This window comes from Pezoporus wallicus, unplaced genomic scaffold (assembly GCF_028554395.1).
Source record: "Pezoporus wallicus isolate ANWC-B61680 ecotype Strahan unplaced genomic scaffold, APGP_CSIRO_Pwel_v1 scaffold_7402, whole genome shotgun sequence".
NCBI classification, from domain to species: domain Eukaryota; kingdom Metazoa; phylum Chordata; class Aves; order Psittaciformes; family Psittacidae; genus Pezoporus; species Pezoporus wallicus.
In genome coordinates, this window is record NW_026641037.1 from 4,331,993 (window position 1) to 4,352,174 (window position 20,182).

The window sequence follows — 20,182 nt, forward strand, 5'->3', positions numbered from 1 at the left end:
GACCAACAAGGAATGCCAAATGAAACCCAACTGCCTGGTTGTGGGCTCCTGCTGCTCATTAGACAAGGCAAGGCTGCACAGCACCCTGCCACATGAAAAAGCAGCAGTCACCTTGGCTGTCCGCATGCCTGAGTGCCTGTGGCACAGATGGGCACCACGTACTTGCCCCAAGAAGAGCCAGGAGCTGAGCTCCAGGCATGGTGAGTGTGAAATGTCCTGCTCCAGCTACTGGACTGCACTTCCTCCTGGAGGGGTGAGGCCATAGGCAGTGAGATACTGAACATTCTTGGGATCCTAAGGGATCCCCTGGGATGCAATGGATGGGGGCTGGCCACCCTTCCCAAGGGATTGCTGGTGCAGCCACTACAGCTCTGCAAGGCTGGCTGCAGCCCGAGCTGCTCCAGGGGTGGTGGTGCCCTAGTCTTCAGGGATTGGAGTGTTGCAGTTCCCATGATAAATTTTGACCTCACCCTTGCACTGGAAGTACTGGTCGAACACGTCGCTGTATCCATGGTCCTTCCACCATGTGCAAAGCTGCCGATTCCACGTACAGTCAAGCACATGGAAAAGCTCTGGGTGCTCCATCCCCACCATGGTGAAGAAATCCTGGTCCCCAAGGTGGCCCTTGAAGTGGTACTTCTCTGTCAGATTTTGCAGCATGGAGGGCTCCAGCAGCTGGTTGTAGAGCTTGGACTGCCTCATGGCTTCCAGGTTCAGGAGCAGGACACCGCTGTTGAAGCCAGGCAGCCCATCAGGAGGGGGCTCCCCCACTTTGGTTTGGGGGTTCTCGCGGCGGTACTGCCAGAACGTGTGCCTGCAAAGAGAGGAAAAACAGGAACAGGGGAGTCAGGGAGTGCAGCTCAAAGAACAGCCATGTCAAGCCTGGGCACGTCTGGATCACAGCACAGGATCTACCACTCAAGGGATCTCGCAGTGTTTGTCTTTTGCTGGCTGAAGGCACCCAGAGCAGCCTGCTGCTTCACAGGCTGTGTCACTCTCCAACCCCCTGCACAGGATGCTGCCCAGACCTCAAACCACTACTCTTGGTCTCTCCTAAAGCCCCTTTTGTTTCTAACAGCATCACTCTGGCGAGCCAACTGGACACAGGATCGTGTGACAGCTCACACGGCTGTGCGGGTAGACAAAACCACATCCCCAGTGCCTAGGGGGAACCAGCAGAAGAGCCCCCTAGCTGATACATGCCAGGAAAATGTCCTGCAGTTAATGGGATCTCAGCAGCAGAGCTCACAGCATCATTATTATTTGATTACAGGGAAGCTCCAGATCAAAGATCAGCCCCAGCTTGAGGCTGTGCAAAAAGGCTTGAAGTAAATCTGAGTAGCAGAAACAGTTCTTAAAAATAGAAGAAATCCAGTGGCAACAGGTCATTAGCTAAGCGAGCACTGCTGTAGTAGCTCTAGCAGATGCAATCTTCACTGGCTAATTTCCAGCTGCCAGGGAGAAAAGAGCAGTGCAAGTATAGCAATGCACAAAACTAACTCCAGAGGGTGATTCAAACGGGAAAAATTTAGACTACCTGAGCAAGCAGCCCAAAAATGTCTTTGGCTCCTTCCTCAGCCCTGGGGCAGTGAGCACACCCCACCATACACACACTGGCTGCTCCCACTTGCAGGAATTGAATTCATCCCATGCTATTAACCAAGTGGCTGGGGTTGAATCAGCCCCAAAAGACCACTCCCATTCAGACTGAAAGCCTTCTGCCCCAATCAGCACCCTTTGCTGCAAAGCTGGGCAGCTGAGAGCTGGCTGAGCCTGTGGTTCAGAGGGCAGGAGGGACCTGTGGTCCTATCCCACCATTTGATAGCCCAGGCCTGCCAGCACTGAGGTTTTTTTCCAGCCCTAACACTTCAGGTAAAGCTACAGCAGTTTTGGGTTTTGGCATTTTGCACCTTGCTGTGAAGATGCCAGGGAGAAACACTGTTATAAAGAATAAGCCAAGCCTGTCACTGGTTCCTCTCCAAATCTGTCAGACACTGACCAGAGTCTCCATGCATTTCCCAGGAACAAGAAATTTTTGGTACATGGTGTGAATTTAGCACCCAAAGGTTTAAAGTGTTCCCATGCTTGAAAGCTGAAGCTGTGCTAATTCAGATGTAAGAAGATGCAGGGACATTAGCTGCTGGGACACCTCCAGAGCCACAGTAGGCAGTCCCCCACATTTAAATTGAAATCTTTCTTGTAAGAAGCTGTGTTCAGGTCCAACAGGCACTTGCTCAGGAAATCCTACAGTTTGTACAGAGATCAGATATTAAATCCATCCTTCTGGCCTGTCCTCCGGATCTCCAGCACAGCACTGCAAGACTGGCCAAGGTGAGAGCCAGGATTCAACAGCCACCAGCAGAATTGTCCCAGCAGAAAATGTGGGTCTATTAACGATGCCAACTGCGAGCACCTTTTCTATTCCCTGATCTGGAGCACCACAACCATCATGCAGCATTGCTTCCTTACAACTGTCCATTTAGATGCTTTAGAATCAAACCTCTGATATTTCTCATTTCAGGAAGGGTCTTTACACTGCTCCCTTTCACCCGTTTCAGGACAGAAGGGGGTTTTCCAAGAGCCAGTCCTCCATGGAAGGAGGGCTCAGACTTTGAGCAGCCATTTCCAGGCCTCCCAGGGAAGGGGAGCGGAGGATGGCTGCCTCACCAGAGCCCACAGGCACCAGCACTCCTTTGATCTAAAGGGCAGGGAAGGGATAAAAGGGCTCTGCCTCTGCAAAGAGCAGTTATGTCTTGAGGAGAGGCACCAGGTCACTGCGAAGACAACTCATGGATGCTCATGCAAAAAGGAAGGTGAAATGCTCTCCGCACTGCATGAGAGGGAAGCTCAACCTGCAAAGACAAGACACGGCCAGGGGCTGATCAGCCTCCCGAAGTGCTCAGGTCCAGGGGACTGAGCAGAGACTGGCTCAAGCCCACCTCTGCACACTCTGCTCTTTCTGCTTCTCCCTGTCAGTGCCAGGAAAGCCATTGCTATGTCCAAAAATTGATGCTGGAATCTGGCAGGAGGGAAAGTGGGAGCAGTGCTGTGGAAGAAGGCACCTTTATACCTCCACCGCAGCAGAGCTGACTCCTTCCACATTCTTACCTTTAAAACACGCTGCCCAAGCTAAGGCATGGGATTACTGCCCCTTGCAGCTAAGACAGGAAAAACACAAGAGCCCAAGCCCTCAGTATCTCTAGGCCATAGTGGGGTGAAGCAGATCTGTATCAAATGACTCAATTTTTCAGCAGCGCCATTCCCCAGTGGATTACTCAGTGATGGCTGATAACAAGGAGGGAGTAATGTGCCCTTTTCTTCAGACTGAGAAGTAGCAATTGTTCAGCCCTTCCTCCCGGCACTGGCGTGATGGGGCCATCCTCCTCTGGCTGCGCATGGGGACCATGGGGAAGCAGGGCTGGGTGGGGAGGACGGGGATGTCTCCAGGGAGTGATGCCGGGGAGAGATTCAGGATGCGATGAGCTGTGGGTGGCTCTGCAGCACAGATGGCTTGGGAGCCTGGCCGAAGCACACCGCAGCCTTGCCAGTACTGGGCTCAGGCCAACCAAGGGAAAGGTATTCTGGTATGGCCACTGGCAGCACGTGGATTTCACTTGGCTTTTATCCTTCTAATCGAGAGTTTTGGTGCTGTCCTTCTGTTGGGGCCAGGACAAAGAAGAGCGTCAAAAAGCACCTCCACCCATTTGGAAGTGGAAAGAGCAGCGGGTACAAGAGCACTGTTTTCTTTGGAGGAGATGGAGCTGGGGAAGCACAGCAACCAGCCAAACAACTAACCCAGCCTGTGCCCTTCACTGCTCTGTCCTGCCCAACATCAGCCCTTGGCACCCACCTCAAACTTTGGCACAACATGGGGGAAAATCTCAAGGTTTGATGAGCACGCTGCCAGGATGCAGAGAGGGGGTGTCTAGGCTAGCCCTAGAGACAACCATTTAGGAACTGAGCCCCAGTTGGATACAATGGAGATGTCTCCCTGCCCCAAGCCCCTGGAGCAGGTGGATCTCCCTTGGGACAGGCAGTTCAGGCAGGGCAGCCTGTGACCAGCCTTGGCTCTGGGGTGCCCTCCTCCCTGCCCCCCAGCAGTGAAAATCACGGCAGGAAGGCAGCCTGGAGATGCCGGGATGCAACAGGGCCAGGATGTAATGGGGCAGGAAGCTGCTGGCCGGGATGAGGGGAGGAGAAAGGAAGAGGAGGCATTTCAGGCTTTTGTTAACCTCTAGACTGGAGGGGAAAGAGGTGACCCTGGGCTCCAGCCCCTGTAGCATGGTGTGGGGGAGCCGTGTGGGGCTGCTGCCGCAAGCACCCGCTTGCAGCCCCAACGGGCTTTGCTTTGAGAAGCTGTTTATAAACAGAGCCGGCGTGTGCTAGGAAACATCTGGAGAAGAGCATTTCCAAGCATTCAAATGCCGGGCCCAGGCAGCCCAGATAAAAACCCCTTCTTCCACCGTGACTTCCCTTGCTGCCTGGCGCAGGGCGCTCCCGGCACCTCCCCTGCCTCGCAGCCCAGTGATCATGAGCCTCAGCTCAGGCAGAGCTGCCATCGCACCCTTTAAAACAGAGGATAGCTGCCAGAGGCAGACAGGACTGCTCCAGCTGTCAGCTGTATTTTGCCTGTCCTTCCCTTGCTTTCATGCACAGCAAGAGGAAAACACTGGGTGGGTGGAAGACTTTGTCCAAATCCATGGACTTGTTTATTTCAGCTCTGGGTTCTGGGACAACTTCGTTGGATGACTTGGAAACTGCTGGTAAAGCAGCAGGGTGCTCTTGCTGGAAGGAAAGGTAAGGTGCCAGCTGGGTGACCAACAGCAAGCCTCGAGCACTGACCCCACAGGCAGCAGACTGGGCTTTTGTGCCTGTACCCATCTGAGATGTTCAAGAAGCTGCAACCTTGCCACATCAGCTGCATGGCTGCCACTGGCCTTGCTGATGAGGATGTGGATCCTCCCCATGCAAGATGGGCAGCAGCAGTGGGCCAGCACTTTGAAGACATGCTTTGTTACCAAGTCCCTTTCATGGGGATCAAGGCTGGGAGACCCGGAGCCCCATCCCGCCAGGCACAGGGCTCCTGGCACAGAAGGGAAGCATGGGCTGTCGGCTGTCCCTCTCTGCGTCACTCCAGCAGCAGCCCTGCCAGCCCAAACACCAACTAAAACAACAAGCGCACGCTCTCGCTACTTCTAAATACGCTTTTTGGTTCCTGAGCCAGAAAACAAATGTCTGGCGGCATTATCCCCAGCTGCAGCTGCTGGCAAATGCTGCTGTTCCTGTGCAACAAGCATCGAGGCGTGAGCGTGCTGCGCTCCTCACTCCATGCCGCTACTAGCGCTCCCCTGGGAGGGCAGGATGATGAGGCATGTGGCTGCAGTTCGGACGTGCAATCCCCAGCCAAGCTGCCCACCTGCTGGTGCCCAGCGAGCCGGCTGAGGCAGTGGAGAGTATGGGAAGTATGCAGTGTTCTGAATGGTATGGAGGACATGGCTGAAATGGAGGAGGGGAGAGCAAACAGAAGGGGTAAATAACTGTAAAGGCTTCTGGGGTAACAGACACATGCTTAAAAGCAACCTTGTCCCCTGCAACCTGGATGATGGTGTCTTCATCCAGGGGATGATGGTGGCTTTTGCCCTTAATCGTCAGCAAGAAGTAAGAGCACAGCCAAGAAATCTCCCTGTACCTTTCTCATCTTGGCTAAACCTTGCTGTGGCAGGCAGCTGCCTGCCCCTTGCCACCACTCTGCTCAACCTAGATTAACTCTCTGGAAAAGGCTGTTGTCCCTTCCTCCAGTTCCCCTCCAAAGGCACTGCTGCAGTGAAGATGGGCCCTTCTGACTTTCTGCCACAGCTGGAGGTAAGCAGCTCCCCCAGGGCTGCATTCAGAGTAGCATCTGATCTACACTCCCCCTTCCCACCCCAGCACTGACGGACTCTGGCTGGGGTGAGCTCAGCCCTGCTGCATACACAGGCTTTGCAACAAAGTGGCCCTTGTTGCTAATTGCTTATTGCACACGTGCAAACACTAAACCCCTTAAGGAGCTGGGGTGGCAGGTTCAGTACCAGGCTGGCACAGAGAGCCTTAGCTGAGGCTGAGCAGCTTGTGTAACCCAGGAAATCTCAGCTCTGTGCTTCTTGGGAGCAATGGCATCCCCAACACAGTGAATACCCCTTGTTCTGCAGTGAAAAACATCACCATGGTGCAAACCAACCCCCATTCCCAGCCCAGGACAGCATGCAGGATGTGTTTGTTGGTGTGCACACCAGGACCACCTTACCCTCCTCTGATGAGTTCATAGCGAGGGCCCAGCTCACGAAGGACTCCAGCCCTCCCTTGGAAAATGCTGACAAATTGCGTTCTTCAATGAAGACATCAGTAATTCCGTAATAGATTTCTCACGTAATGCACAAATTATGTCTCTGCAGCACTGTTCCCTACTACAGCAGCATCTGCATGCCAAGCTTTTAAAAGGCCTGTATTTGGAGCAGCAAATTGATTCTTGATGATTACATTTCTGCGTGAACTTAACAGTCCAAAAACGGGCACACTTAAGTGAACTGATCTTAAGTAGGTGACCAGTAGCAACTTGTGACACAGCTTGCACGCAAAACCCTTCCTTTGGACATAGATTTACAACTTTCCCCCAGATTTTTGCACCCCAGACTGGTGCTGAAATCACCCTCTGAACAGAGGTGCGACCATAAATCCTTGTCTGGGTTGTAGATTGGTTTCCTTCCCTTTATCAAGCATGGCACTAGTGGCAGGGGAGAATGATTGGCTGTGTGCATCAGACCATCTGCTCCTTCAGCACTGGGGAAGGATGGGGTCAGCCTGTTCGTGAGGCACTTTAAAACACTGTGAGCCTAATTAGTGCCAGAACAGCAGATTTCTATTAACTGTGAATGGACTCTGCTCTGGCAGTGCTCTGCTGCCTGCCTCAGAGGCACAGGCAGTCTGTCCCGGGCCACCCTTCCCCACCAATGGGTCTCTCAGGAACAGAGAAGATGTTCTCCCTTCACAGATGCTCACCTGGTGCTGTGGGGAGGAGAAATAAAAGGCCTCCATGCCTGTACAGGAGTCTCAGCCACGGAACGTTTTGCTGCCACAGGGGGGTTCTGGCACTGAGTTCTGGAGGGAATTGCCACTGAGCTTCAGAGAGCAAGAGGACATTGTGGGAACCCCTCCAGAGGATTGTTGTGAGCTTCCTTGTGTAGCACCAGCACCGTATCACTCCACTAAGTATTCCAGCTATGCACCCAAACCTCTCCACTTCCTGCTGTTTGTTTGTTCCTCCATCAAAGGGCTTCAGCTCTTGGAAGCTCCTTCTCTACTAAGTGCTGGTGAGGAAGCCCTTGGCTGAGGGGCCCCATCCGCTACTCCCTGGCCCACCTCCGGATGCTCAGCCCCAGCAGTCACTTTCCAGAGTAGACTCAAGAGCTAAGCTGGGCTTGTTTGAGACCTCTGCTACCATCTACAGCCCAGACTCCCCTCTCCACCATGCCGCAAAACCTTCTCAGGTGCAAGGAGATAAGAACGCCTGCACTGCAGAGGCCACTGCCCATGAATAGCATTTTTCTTAGCAGCCCCAAAACAGGTTGTGACCTCCTTCACAAGCATCATTGCCCAGCATGGACCTGCTCTTTTTTCAGCACATGGTTTCCCATGTCAAAACGTAACTACTGAAGATGACAGCAGTTGTGCAAATACCCAGCTGGATCTAACCACCAGCTCACATTGTTCAGCATGCAGAGGCTGGTGAGCTACCAGTGCAGCCAGGTATTCCAGCAACCCCAAGATGCCATCAGTGTGACACCTACCTCTAGACACTGAAACTGAGATGTTCAGGAACTGTAACTGAGAAGTTCAGGAGTTGAAGACAAGTGCAGGCACGGTAACTGATGCATGTTCACCCGATGCATCCTGGACTCGTGTGCTATGGCCAACAAAAAACCTCAAACCAAAACAATATAACAAAGTCACAGCAAACTTCTCAGGCAGCCCTTGCACGGTAAGACTGCCATCCACGTGTGCTCTCTGCAGTACTGCAAAGCAAGTGGAAAGCAAGCTTGAACCCATTCTTGAAGAGACCTGACTGCCTCAGCCAAACACACACAGGTGTCTTGGTTACTGGAAAAAAATCGTGGCTGTAATGTCCAATATGTCCAAAGGGACAGTTAATAGTATTATCAAAAGTATTCATGCTAATTGATGCACAGTTGTGGTTGTCAGATCTTGTCATATTTATTAATTAGTTTAAAATGACATTTCAAGTTTGCTTGGTAATGGGAGTAAGTGCAACAGGTCCTATATATCACTGATGTGCAGAGATGTAAAACAACAAAACCCCTCACCTTTTTTTTTTATTTTTTAATCAGAAAGTAATGCTGCATTCCTGAAATCAGTTCTGCTGCCAGTTCTTTACAGGTTCTGCTTGTTCCGTAATTTTGGCTGCTTCTTGGTAGCCATTGCCAAAGAATTCCTAGAACTGTTCCCTGTGCATCAATCAGCAGCATGTGCTACAAATGAAGTCAAAGCCTTGAAATGGTTTCAAATCCAAAGCGTCCAGGGTCTGGCTTGCAGGGCTGTGGGCAGGCAGCACTGGCATCACCATGCCTGGTGGGGCACAGGCAAGGCAAATTCCCCTGCCTTTGCTGACTGAGGGGCTTGGGAAACAGCCTGTCATGACAGGCAACTCCCTGCTCCCCAGGGGAAAAGCATTTGGGAAAACAGCAGTCTCCACATAAGGGCAACGTGCCTGCATGAGGAGCTGTGAAACCAGGAGAACTCAGGCAGCAAGACCTGCCTGCTGGAGATGGTTATCTGCAACCCTGGAAAGCTCCATCCCAGGCAACAGCCCACCTGCACTGCTGTATCATACAAACACCACCCCTGCCTCAGCTGGTACTCCGGGAATCCAGCTGCTCCCCTTGCCTGCAGCTGTCTGCAGCACTTTGGGTTTTATTTAGATCCCAAGAGAAGGTACAGGACGTACTGCCTCAGCCCAGACATGCCGACAGCCCAGCCTTGCTGTGGATTCAGCATTAGCCTTCTTGCAGCCCAGGATAATTCCATTCGTCTTCCAAACATCTGACAAACTGACTTAGCACCGCTGCCGCTGAGCTCCCAGCAAACACTGAGCACTGAAAGTGCCGTGCCTCTGGGTCTGCAGGTTGCACAGGCTTGCTTCCAGTCATTAATGGACTTCTCTGGGTTATTTTACCAGCTCTCAAACAAACAAAACCCATGCGACAGAGCACACAGCACACCTACAGGAGCTCTCACATGATCACAAGCAGAAACAAAGTTTTTCCTTTCACAAGACAATGTCTCATGCAAGCTCTCCCCAGGTTTGAGGCAGAAGCAAATGCAAATGGCCTTGCAGCCATACAAGGACCAAAGTGTTTCTCCTTTGTAGTCTGTAGCTGTCTCTTTGATGTAGATATCCTTTCCTGCAGGACAAACTTATATCAATCCCAGCAGTGTGCATTCCCAAGATGCTTCTAGCTTTTATTAGCTTCTTGTCACACAGGCAGCAGTGAAGATCTCACCCAACATCAGGAATGGAGGCTGCAGCCACCCTTCCAGTGCCAGCTATGTTCATCCTTGGACCTGAGAAGGTCTGAGACCTCTCCTGAGGTCCACCATCGCAGCAGTACCTTGCTCCAACCTGGAGCAAGGGGGTAAAAGCAACCACCTGAGGACCTCCTATGGGTGAGGTGCTTTCTGTTGCCAGCAGACCATTCCTCTCCAGCGAGAACTCAAGGGGAGCAATGTAAGGGCAGCACTGAGGGCCCTGGGTGGTACCAGAACTAGCAGGCACCCAGAGTTCACCAGCACACGGCAATGCCAGTAACACCACCGGCATCACATAGGAAGTGAAGAGGCCAGGATGGCGCTCGGTACGGGACGGAGAGCATGGCAGGGCACACTGGTCCAGGGTCAGCCCGAGGTTGCCAAAAGCAGCTGTGCAATCACTGTTCTGCTTCCTCTCACACACCACCAATGTGACCGGAAGGATCTATAACCTGGCAACTTGGTGAGAAACTCAATAAGAATAGGGGTTAAGCTCTGTCTTCTGTAATCGGAGAGTTTCCAGGACATTTCTGGGAGTGCCGCAGTATTTCCCCTCTGTGTTCATCTCAACCGTGGGACTGCTTTGAAATGGGCACACTTCTCCCTTTAACACCTGGCAGTGCTGAGCACCTGACAAATGCTGAGCCGAGCCAGGCTGGCAAGGAGGCTGGCAAGGAGGCTGGCAGGGAGGTCTGGGTTGCAGCAGCATCTGCGTGAGGATGCCCAACGGAGACCTCTGCTGTGCCCCAGGTGCAGCCCCTGCTGCTCATGCCTGGTCAGGAGGCTGACCTGCAGCATGCCCTGCTTCACTTGGCCATCACCCAGCTCCACTGCAGGGGTGACCATGGCCAAGCCACTCTCCAGGCCAGATACATACCCTGCATGCACATAGAGGACAGTGACCTTCCTGCTTGCCTGGTAATAGGCTGGCAGGCTGCATCTGCAGTGCATGTTTCTTAGCAGGGCTAATTGCACAGGAGGACCTGGACGTCTCCATTTGGCAGGATCTGGCATGGAAGGCTCAATGCAACATACATATTTACACAGAGCATCATCATTCACCCTCTGTAGCCTGGTGAACAGGACACTGCCAGCACTCCTGAGTAGCTGAAATGCTACAGGGGACAACAGCATTTTTAATTAAGGTTACGAAGTGCAGAAGCACTTCATAGCACAGAAAGCCTTTTGGACCAAGCAAACTTAGATGAAGATTTTAATCTTTCCATCAAAATCATTCTCACTGAAGCAGGAGCTTCCAGTCTTGGCTGTGTGTGGATCCTGTTCAGGCAGACACACGAGCAAGCATATGTCAGTGCTGGGAAGAGGCTCTGCCTGCAGGCCAGCATACAAACATCAACCTGGCAGGAGGCATCCAGTGCTGCCATGGAAAGCCCACAGGTGTCTATGACCCTAGTGCATAGCACCAGTGACTCCAACAATCCTGGCAGTGGGGCAGTCTCCTGTGGGATAAAGCTCTGCCTGTGACTCCATTCACAGAGGTGTTGACCATAACTGGTGTAACACATCGCATCCAGAAGCCGCAGGAAGGACAACACGCCTGACCCACGGACAGAGTGCCGCTTCCTCCGCTGCAGCTGAAGAGAAGCAAACCCTATGCCAATGGTCTTGGGCCTCAGAGCAACTCCTGCACCTGACATGGGCTCCTGCAACCTTCCCCTCCACACCCAGGACCCTTGCCAGACATCAGCCTGTGGGACATGGCCAGGAGGTTGATTCGCAGGGCCATCCACATACAGCTTCAGCAGGAGCTACTGCCCTTCACAGGCTGCTCCAACCCACCCTGAGCAACCCCACAGGCTGTGCAACAGTTAAACCCCAGAGTTTGCCTTGCAGGAGGGCCAGGAGATCCTGTTGCTCAGAGAAATGCATTTGTCCAAGACAAACAGTGGCCAGGCATTGTTTCAGCATGAGTCAAATGAGTGGAAATGCTCCCTTGCCATCCTGTTTTGCTGTTTGGAGGTTTCTCCCTACCTTCAGGATGTGCAAGCAGGCTCCGGGATGTTTCCCATTTGCTGTTCCCTTACTCCTCCATTTCCTGTAAGCATCTGTGCTCAGTACTGCTCAGTGTGCACCAGTGCAGCAGCATGGGCCTTGTGCAGTCCCCAGCCTGTGCTGGGAAAATGCAGCCTAAAGCCAGATAGCCAGCGAGCTTCTGCTGAGGACAGCACTGCTTCCCAGAAAACAGTGCACTGTCTACAAAATTTGCTGTTCTGCACTTATTTACCTTCTCTGATGTGCCAAGTAGGTAGCAGAGATCCAGCACAGCCAAGAGGACTGACCTCCATGCATCTTCTCCACTGCTACAGAGAGGGGACCCAGGCGTTTCCCAGCCACCAGCTTACCCTGCCCTGAGGGTGCCAGTCCACAGCTCTGTGAGCAACCTCAAGAAAGCTCTGCTGGCTCACCCCAAGCCTCTGGGGCAAAGTTGGTACTTCAGAGAGGGCAGGACAATCTGAGTGCCAATGGGGAGAAACCACCACTGCTCCATAACCCTCCTCTACCCCCACTGCCACTTTTCCAAGTGATGCTCCAAGCCTGCGCATGTGTCAGATCACACGTCTTGAGCTGGCACATCATATTCACACCTACAACACATTTTTATGTTGCTGAAATTATAAAAATAGTGAAAATATATATATATATTATTTTTTTTTCAAAGATGCTCATGCTTTGTCAGCTTGTGTTTTCGTCTGGAAACTCTTTTAGTTGCAAGGTGTGAGCCCTGCAGGGTGCAGGCTTGGCAGGAGGGCAGGCTGGCGTATGCACAGCCTGCCCCGCGGCGGGTAATTTGGCAGCAAGAAGTATCAGGAACTTGTTTTCACAGGAAGATCAAAACAGCACAAGAAGAGAAGCACAACATAGCCCAAAGTGACCCAGAGTGTCAAAACTGCAACAACAGAAAGTTCAGCCCAAAAATGCAGCCTGTGAGGGCCGTTACTGCTTGCCCTGTTTGTCCCCACCACAGGTGGCAGGAGGGGGGAGAACACAGCTTCAGCTTGGGTCAGATATTCCGTGCTCAGCCCTGCAGTCCCGTGCCTTGTCCCCTGCCGTGCTGGAGAGCTCTCCCTCCAGCTGAGCACCCCAAAGTTTAACTTGGCCCCCTCCAGGCACGCCCAGTCCCACAAATCACATCCAGGCAGCAGAACACCATCCCTGCACCATAGCTACGTGTGGAAATAATGCAAAACCAATCCCCGCAGAGACAGAAACACAGCGATTCCAACATGGACCAACTGAAGACAAACAAATGCTCCATTTGTGCTGTTACAGGCTGCACTGCTAATGAGTGGGATATGCCCTGCTGGGCAGCACTGACTGATGCTGAGAGTCCAACACAGCCCAGTGGCCACACTCAGCTGCTGTTTCCACACTGCTTTAAGCTTTAACAATTGGATATGATAAACTAGGGCTGGAATTACCATTCTGCGCACCAAAATCCTGCCAGGACACCCAAGGCAGATACAGGAGTCCTCCAGGGACTGCAGACTGTATAGGGCCTATGGAGATGAGACCTCAGCATCCATGTTCCTCTGGACCCATCTCTCTCTGCCACGAGCGCAAGCCAGGAAGGGAGGTGACACTTCTGCCACAGGCACAGAGATGTCTTTTCGCAGCCTGGGAACAGTGGTGACTTCTGCAGTCTGAGCAACCAGAAATGCTCTCATGAGCATGCTCTCAGTTGGCTTGGGATTCTAGGAAGCGATTGGTGGTGATTAATGACCACCAATTCCCTGCTGAACTTCTCTCTGTCCTTACCCTCATCCCTTGTGGATGCACTTGCAGCAGGAATGGCTGCTCCAGATCTTTGCAGCTCAGCTTTTGCCTAAAAGTGCTGGTGGACATGTCTTAGGATGTTCAGTTATTGATCTTACTATTAAGGTTTCCAGTATGGAAGGAAAAGACATACAGAGCTCTTAAGCCTTTTTATCTTTCTCCAAGAACATTTCCATTAGGATTAGTGAATCTAGCCGAGCCATCTCAGATGCTCAGACTCTGCTCAGCTGAGAAACCATTAATGTACCCTGTGTTGATTATATGATTCACCCTGGATTAAAAAAAAACCTGAGGCCCATTCTTGGAACAATGCAGGTTAAATTAAATAAACTTTTTAAAGCATCAACCTGGAACTATGTCCCTGAAGAACACCAGTGGTTCCTGAATGGGAAGAGCTGGGCCCACCCCTTGTGGTTCCGACTACAGTTCACACAGGCTGATGGACAAATGGTCTGAAGAGCAAGAGACCATGGGGCTATTCTCATGTTTGCAAGCCCAGGTCACCAACAGAGCTGCTCACTCAGTCTTGGCTGGGGGAATAGTTCTTCAGCAGAAGGTGCACTGACACTCCAGGGACACAGAACCTCTCTCTTGCCCAGACTCAACCCCTACTCTCTACAATATTCACAGCCAAAACATCTGAGCCCTGACACACAAACTGATGCTCCAGAATGCAGTCACAGCACCTCAGCAGGCATGGCTGGGCAGACACTCCTCTAGCAGATATACTATAATCTAGGTATGGATTCTGGCACTAATGACCAGGATCTTGGCTCTGGAAGCGCTGTGATGGTGCGTGAGACCAAGGAAATCACAGGGATGCTGTACAATTTTGTTCGTATCTACAATTCTTAGATTAAGTCCCCCTGCAGGGATTAAAGCAGGGAGACTGCTTCCCCACAGATTTTCTTCCAAAGACCAATGTGAATTGGAGACACTGCCCTCCCACTGCTTCCCACGGGGAGGGGGCTGTACCTGTACACTGGCTGCATTTCCCTGGCAATCCCAATGACTGCTCCCTCTGGAAAGTTGTCAAATTCATCGAACAGGTCTCGGATGTTGGTCTTGTACTTCAGGTCCAAGTCTACCTGAATGACCTGTGTTATTTCTGAAAGAAAAAAAAGAGGAGAAAATCAGCTATATAAGCCAAAATTATAAGCAGTGATTACCAATGGCTACTTGATGAATTACACCCAATAAGGATTTGGTGCCATGAGCCCCACAGACAAATACAATCCAGCTTCAACCTCTACATGAAGCTACCAACCTTTAACCATCATGACAGCATTTACCACTGCATATTTTAGGAATTATTCACTTCAGAAACCATTTTTGGTGACCTCCTGCTTCTATTCACTCCCTCCTTCTTCCAGAAGACTGGTTTTCCATGACTGACAAAAGCAGGAGGTAGCTTCAACCCTGCTTCCTCTCCCTGTCTGAAAGTGCTTCTGCAGGAGCAGCCACACAAAACCTCATGCTCACATTCTGCTACATACTTCTGGGAAAAGCTACCAACTCTATGAGTGTTTCCCATCTCCAGCCTACACAGCATCCACCCCTGGCTTGAAGTACCAGACTGATTCCCCTCACAGACAACATCAGTAATTCAGTCAGTCACATAGGGCCCTTGGTAACACCTGCACAAGCTCATTAGCTGCCAGCAGTCTGACACGGGCTTCCCTGAGGGCATTTTTAACATCCCCCCCCCCCCCCCCCCCCGCCTACACAGAACTGCTGACAGTCTGCAGCAGCCTTGAAAACGTTATTACTGCCAGCACTACTGTCGGAGACAAGGAGGGTCAGGCAGACACGGAAGCATTTTCCACTTGCAGGGGGAAAGTCAAGAGCAAGGGGAGGCTCGAGGGCATCATTATGAAGGCCAGGCCTGATCTCATTAACAGGTCAGGCTCCTGCCTGCATTTGTCAGTCTCCTCTGCAGCACATGAGACCGACTGATGGAGATGTTGCTTGGGAGAGGGTGCAGGAGATGTGTCTCGTCAAGACTGTTTGTCCCAGGCGGATCTGGGAATGTTGTACAGACTGCAGCAGGCCAAGCGGGATACAGAAAACAGAAACACTATGAGAGATCAGACCATCAGCTGGGTTCCCCAGGCAAAGCCACGGTCACCTCCTGTCCAGCCATGCTCAGCCCTCCCTGGGGACCGTGAGCAGAAAAGAGCCATCTCCCACAGCATTACTAATGCCACACTATTTATGTGCATTGTAACAGCCAAGAGCAAGATGGCCAGGTTTCTTAGCCCTCGGCACTAACTGGATTATAAGGATCGTCAACCTGTTCTGGCCCCACTCATCATGCACAGCTGCCGTTACAGCTTCCAGCAGGCTGCATGTACGTCACCTCTGCCTTCCAAGCAAACCAGGCCCTCATCCTTCCTCCTGCCCTCCAAACCAGCCTGCCCTCATGCTCTGCTGCCTGCATCCTCCGTGGCTATGGGCAGGTCTTCTCATCAGGCTGGTCTCACCCTCCTGCCTTGACACCACCAGTGTGCTTGGGACAGGCTGCTGGCCACCACAGGTCTGCAATCACTCAGTTTTCAGCCTCCAAAGCCACTGTCGAGACCAGCGACACAGAAGCACTGAGAGCAGGCAGGCACGGGCTGCTGCCCTCCAGCACAGGAATGTAGCTTTGCCGTTTCAAATGTGTTCATCACTCAGTGTTTGTGCGTCAAGCAGCTGCTGGGCTGTACAGCAGCTCTGAATTTTTTGCAGATCCTGCACTAATCTGGGGCTCTTGGCAATTGGTTGTATCTACCACACTGTCCTCATTTAGAAGGAAAAAGCTCTGTGAGGTTAAGCAAAAAATATACTGCTTACTCTGCGAAGCATCCAAGCAGAAATATAAATCAAGGAGAAAGAGTATCTGAGCTTCAACCCAGGCTGTATCTCAATTTATTTTTTTTTAACATCCATCACTCCCTATCTGCTAAGAGAAAGGCCACACTTCTTTCACAGCCAGCAGTACGGCAATCCCCAGGCCTACCTAGTATTTACCACCACCATAATCCTCTGTTTGCAAAGATTTAAAACCTAGGCATAGTAATTCACTAGAGGCTAAAGCAGGTCTTGACCTGAAAGCAATTTCCCTCAGCCTTCCTAGATGCCTTAGAAATTGCTAGCACAACTCAAGCAGATGAACAGGCAGAGTGAAGGCTTTATGCAATGGAGAAAAAGACATGTATTGCAAATACCTCAAACATCCCCAGTGGTCCACACAACAGTGGTGCAAAATCCCAAAACCTTAATGCACTTGAGAACATCCAGATCTGTCACAAAACTCTATGGTGAAGATACCCCAGATCTGCAGCACAAGCTCAGCTCAAGAGAAGTAGGACTGCGGGGAACCTGAACCTTCTGAGGTGCTGCCAAGGATGGGGAGAGGGGATGGAGCTCCCAGGAGGTTCCCAGCATGCTCACCCCAGTGCACAGCAGCCCCCTGATGCCTCATCGGGTTTGAATTAAATCACCCACGACACGTCATCCGATTGTTCTCTAACATTACAGATGAGTGCAAACTGCAATTAATCACAGTGGAGAATGAAAGCTGAGCTTGGGGGACGCTGCAGTCCCACCCCTGCCTCAGCGCCCCAGTGGGCAAAAGGCTCCGGAGAGTCCCAGTGCAGCTGCTGAGAGCCTTGGGTGCAGCGGGGAGCAGAGCATGGGTACAGCTGCAGTGCTGGGCAGAGATGTCAGCACCACAGCAAGTCCAGTGTGGATAAACATGGCTTTTAAAACAAAGATGCTGGGTTCTCCATCCTGCCCTTCATTAGAGGCTCCCTGTGCTTGGTTCACCCTCCCTGTGAGCTGGCCCCTGCTGTGCTGGCAGAGCCCCCCAGGAAAAACTCATGACAAATTAGACCCACATAACACAAAGTACTTTTTCCTTCAAGCACGAACTGCAACACTGAGACAAAAAACAAGCATGGGTGACATTAAGCGCCACTTTGCGAGATGCAGCGTGCACGGATAGATTAATGGCAAAGATTATTTCTCTGCCTGGGACTGGCAAGAGGCCAGGCACTAATATTTATGATGCATCATTCTTTTTTGCCCTTCCACCAAACACTTTGTCCTGGCTGCCATGTGGGGATGGAGGAATCGTGTGCTCTCTTAGGCACAAACTGCTTGGAGGAGTCCAGCTGGAAATGTGGGAAAGGCTGAGAGTGTTCTTCTCGGCAAGGGATTTTTCTGACTTTGCCATGCTGCATATTACCCCTTGCTCCTCTACTCCTTTCAACTCTGGCTCTTTCAGCCATAGTGCATAAAGTGGAGTTATGCCGCTCAAAGCGGAGATGATCTCCATTAGCAGTGACAGCTTTATGGCACAGGCTGGCCCCATTTAAAGCTCATAATGTTTTACTGCAGCCTCATACCAGTAGCCACAGCAGGGCTGCTCTCCAGGCTTGCCTCAAACCCTCCCTCCAGCCATGTCCACAGGAGAAAGACCAGCTTCAGGGATGCGCAATCCTGCAGCAGTGTCTGCGGTGCTGAAAACCAGGAGAGAAAGGCACCACCAGTGCCTAAGCCACCCTGGGCACTGCTGCCAAAGAGAGAGAGAACCAAGGTTATCCCAAAGAGACAGCTGCCAGTTGCAGACCCCATTTGTGTAGGTGCTCCCTCCTTCCTGCAGGAGCCTCAGCCCAGCAAGGGGCACAGGCAGGCAGAGGTCACTTCCCTGTGCCTGCTGCCCAGCATCCTGTGCCAGGACCCAGCAGAGCGAGCAGGCTCCCCAGCTGTGTGCTGAGACGCCTGTCAGGTTGTATGGATGCTCTGAGTGGAACTCAGGAGCCCCTCTGCAGGGGACAGCTTCTGCAGCAAGTCTGATGGCCCTTCCCAGGAGGCACAGTGGGGACAAGGCAGTACGGGGGCAGGCCCACCCCACCAACATGTGCTGTGACCCTTAGGAACAAATTGTTCTTCTCAAGGCTGGGAAAGTGCTGGCCTCAGCTTCTTCCATACAAACCATGCCAGATCTGGGGCAGAGGCATGCCACCACTGGCAGCCACCATTGTGCTGTGGAAAAGGGAAAGGAGTGAAAATAACTTGTGTCAGGGAACAAATAGAACATTTGAGAGCTGCCATCACAACACAAAGGGCAGAAGCTGTCCAGCAAATGGTGTGGTCTTAATCATTGTTGATTGAGCAGTGGTTTAACAGCTTCAGAGTAGAAGCAGCAAGAATTGGAATCTCCTAGAGGTGGTGTAGCCCTCCAGCCCATTGACAAGTTCTGTTCCCTCCTCAGAGTACAAAATCTGCCAGCAGCTGGTCTGGCAGCAGACACACTGCAGGTGACAGTGGAATGGCAGGAGGGGACAGGCCACCACCCTGCCAGCCTGTTCTGTGCCCAAATCTCACACACACTCCTGAGGCAACTGCTTGTCACCAGTGCTGGTAGTGATTTTGCCCTGCTTCCACCATCCTCTTCACCAGCGTCTCCATCTATTTCAACAAACCTGGTTTTGAGGACCTAAGCACCCTGATACACCATGGTAATGAGGACACACTCCCTGAACATAGAATTATTTAGGTTGAAAAAGACCTTTAAGATAGAGTCAAAACGTTAACCTGGCATTTGGCATGTATCTTGTGCTTTCCCTGCATCACAGCAGCGACATCTGGGGCCAGAGCCTGGCACCCTGTGCCCATAAGAGCAGAAGAGGTGAGATCAAGGGGGACACCGCTGGGACTGCCAGCCTCGCGTACTGTGGACCTCCCCCTGCAGAACCACAGCAGTGAGCTCTGCAGCACAAGGAGGCAGGAGCCCCTCCACCCTTCTGGAGATGGCACAAGGGGCAATGACCTCGATGGGAAGGTACAGACAGCTGCCGATGTGGAGGGGCTCAGAGACTCTTCTGCAGGGACAGCAGTAGGTGAGACGGCTGCGTGACACGGCACAGTGAAGGGACAGGAGTGTCCCCTGCTGGCTGCAGCTCTGGGTGTCGTGGGGCTGCTGCAGGGGTCTTGGAGGGGCCAGGGGGTGGCTGTGCATTTTGCCACTTGATTTGAACTGTTGGAAGGAAGACGGCTGGGTGGACCAGGCTCTCCAAGCTGGGGTCAGCAGGATTGGAGAGCTCAGGTCCAATGGTCTGCAAATGCTGGGCATACCTGCACAGCTTCCCCTCCATTGCTTTGTGTTTATCTCTGACTACCTGACTTTGGCCAGGTTTTGTAGCTGTCCGCATCACAACAGGGCTAGATTCCAAGGAAAGCAGGAGGTGTGAAGGCCTAGTAGCCACTTTTGGATCACTGCCTTGGGCAATAAAGCTCTCGGATCAGGGTGGCAGCAGCCCCTGCTCCAGCGGGCAGCGTACAGACCAGCAGCAACTCAGGGCACTAAAAAGCTGCCCATGCTGGCTGCGAAACCAGGATCCTCTGCCCGCAAGAGAGACGCGTGGCCAAGAAAAACACCGCTCCCACGGCCAGCACCAGGACTGGGCATGGGCGCGGGGGGTAGGGGTGGGTGACAGGGTCTGGAGGGTCCCTGTGCAACCAAGGTGGTGCTGCTCAGCAACAGCAGCAGCCAGCCACCCTGAAAAGCCTCTGGTGTAGCGGGGAGCGGAGCATGAGTGGAGATGCAGTCCTGGGCGGATATGCCTGCACCCCAAGCAGCCTACTGTGGATACACACACCTTATTTACACAAACACGCTGGGCTCTCCATACTGCCCTTCCTTAGAGGCTCCCTGTGCTTGCCTCACCAACCCCAGCGATGCCAGCTGCCCCTGGCCGTTCTCCCTCCTGCTGTCAGCAGGGCTGTGAGCAGCTTCCTCTCTGGCCATGTGCTCCCCCTG

The 20,182-nt window shown here is 52.3% G+C and overlaps 1 protein-coding gene across 1 annotated transcript in view; it reads right to left on the bottom strand.

Annotated features, from left to right (window-relative positions):
- Positions 1 to 210: 210 nt before the first annotated feature.
- The window catches only part of XXYLT1 (xyloside xylosyltransferase 1), a 34,924-nt gene continuing 14,952 nt past the window's right edge, over positions 211 to 20,182 (bottom strand). The window contains exons 3-4 of the mRNA XM_057421846.1: positions 14,350 to 14,482; positions 211 to 814 (exon numbers count right to left, since the gene is read on the bottom strand). Coding sequence (XP_057277829.1) covers positions 418 to 814; positions 14,350 to 14,482 — 530 coding nt within the window. The 3' untranslated portion in view covers positions 211 to 417. The remainder of the gene's footprint in view (positions 815 to 14,349; positions 14,483 to 20,182) is intronic.